We start from the raw sequence: 2057 nt of genomic DNA, 5'->3' as shown, positions 1-2057 counted from the left end.
AATATTGAAATTCGCTTCGATTGGCGGCCACTCTGTTAAAGCACCGGGCGGCCTGGCTCTCCCTATTGATGAGCCAGACCTAATCCAACGCATTTCCCTGTAAATAGCTTTCTGCATGAGAAAAGGCCCGCGGCCCCTCCTCTGCAGCCCTGCACGGCCACAGTGTGATGCAGGAGCGTTTTGTCACCAGGCCATTATAGGGCTGTGTAGCATTAGCCCCTTGTTCGGCTACTCCCACTCACATCGCATCTATTCGCATTCATGTCAGTGACAGCGCCGTGCCATTTAAACGCGTCTCCCCTAGCCTGTTGAACAGGTATCACCTAGACTTCGTCGTGTTTTGTGGACTTCTAGATCCGATCAGCAATGTCGCAGGGTGCTTCCAGAGACGCTCACAACGCCAGTGTTGTCTCAATGAAGCACCATGAAACCTTCAAGCTGGCCTCTGTCTGAAACACCCAGCATCCTCTCGGCCCTGGGATTTCTGTCTATACGGTGTGTGTGATTCAGGTTCGCTTGAAGGCTACAGCTATAAACGTGTAACCATGACAACTGTGTTCTGATTGGCTCTGCCGGCACGGGAATTAACGAGAGCGTCATCCAATGTGAGCGCAGGGTGCGCGTGGCGCTGGCAAAACCTCGTGATAACGCAGGCACAGTGATGCGAAAGTGGCGGCGTGAGACGAGCCTGGAGGAAATGACTGGACCCAAAACAAAGCATGAGCGAGGGATAAAATATTAGAAATTAACACGTGTGTATAATGATATTTTAACAGTTGCGCGCGTTAGGAAAACATGCCCGGTTTGTCCATTACGCAGTGCATCAGCTGGCGCGGCTGAATTCTCTCCTCTCCTCTGGATTGTGGATTGTGACAAGTGCCAGGACAGCGAGCAGACAGGAGCAGGACTACAACACTTCCCGGGGATTGTCACTCCGCCGCCTGTGAACGGGAGGTTCCTCCACTTTTCGCCTGACAGCACACCCTCCCGGAGCCAAGACGTTGTTCCGCGTAGACCCGGGTTGCCCCAGTCCGAGCAGCGCAGTCCGTAGGTCGGCACTCGGCGCCCTGCAGGCCGGAGACATGATGGTCCACTGTGCCGGGTGCGAGCGGCCCATCCTGGACCGGTTCCTCCTCAACGTGCTGGACAGAGCCTGGCACGCCAAGTGCGTCCAGTGCTGCGAGTGCAACTGCAACCTCACCGAGAAGTGCTTCTCCAGGGACGGGAAGCTCTATTGCAAAACGGACTTTTTCAGGTAACAGAGAGTCTGGATTCAGAGCTCTGATTCTTCACAACAATAAGCGTCACACTGTAAGGTTAGGGCAAACTTTTCACGGATGCTTCATTCATAAAAATGTAGACATAAATCAAAGACCACGTAGACCACAAAGTCAGGCCTTAACTTAAATCCTATGTGCACAGGGGTCAAAATATGAAGAGGTCATAGGTTAAACTGTTAAGCCAACCCAGCAGGTTTTTAAAATAAAAAGTTACCATGCAGAATAAATGTAAAAGTCTAACTGATAACTCATTTAGTTAAAAAATAGATTATTTCATTCGTCTATAAATGAAATATTGGTTACAATGTGGCATTTAAATATGGCCTTTACAATAAAACGACTGCAATATAATTTCATTTTGCAGCCACGTGTACCCTGTGCTGAACATTATTATCTATTTTCCAGATCAGACAACACTTTTTCAACCAGCCCTTAGACTATTAACCGGGGCACAATTCCTAAAAAAAGTGTCTCGGGTACTCCAGTGATGAGTGACGCCTTGTTTGTCCCGTCGCGCTCTCTTAGCATCATTTTCATTCGTATGTGTCAGTTATTTTCTCCCAAATTGTCTAATGACATGTAAGACACATTAGCCTTTTGTCATGACGCGCTATTATTGGCCTCGCGCGGCCTTGGCCATCATATTAGCGCGGGTCCCATCAAGCGGTGGATTTAAATGTTCAGCCATTAGCCAGGCGAAACAGTAATCACCCTAATATGTCCATTTGTTGTGTAAGTAGAGTTGTGCCCTTTCGCTGGGGGGGGGGGGGGGGGGGG

General features: G+C 49.4%; 1 protein-coding gene across 1 annotated transcript in view; it reads left to right on the top strand.

Moving 5' to 3' along the window:
• The first annotated feature begins 408 nt into the window (after positions 1–408).
• The window catches only part of lhx5 (LIM homeobox 5), a 17195-nt gene continuing 15546 nt past the window's right edge, over positions 409–2057 (top strand). Inside the window, exon 1 of the mRNA XM_034896154.1 lies at positions 409–1255. Within this exon, the coding sequence (XP_034752045.1) occupies positions 1083–1255 (173 nt within the window). The 5' untranslated portion in view covers positions 409–1082. The remainder of the gene's footprint in view (positions 1256–2057) is intronic.

Source organism: Etheostoma cragini, chromosome 16, assembly GCF_013103735.1.
Source record: "Etheostoma cragini isolate CJK2018 chromosome 16, CSU_Ecrag_1.0, whole genome shotgun sequence".
Lineage (NCBI taxonomy): Eukaryota > Metazoa > Chordata > Actinopteri > Perciformes > Percidae > Etheostoma > Etheostoma cragini.
Note: the sequence above shows the minus strand (reverse complement) of the source record. Positions and strands in the feature narration are given on the sequence as shown.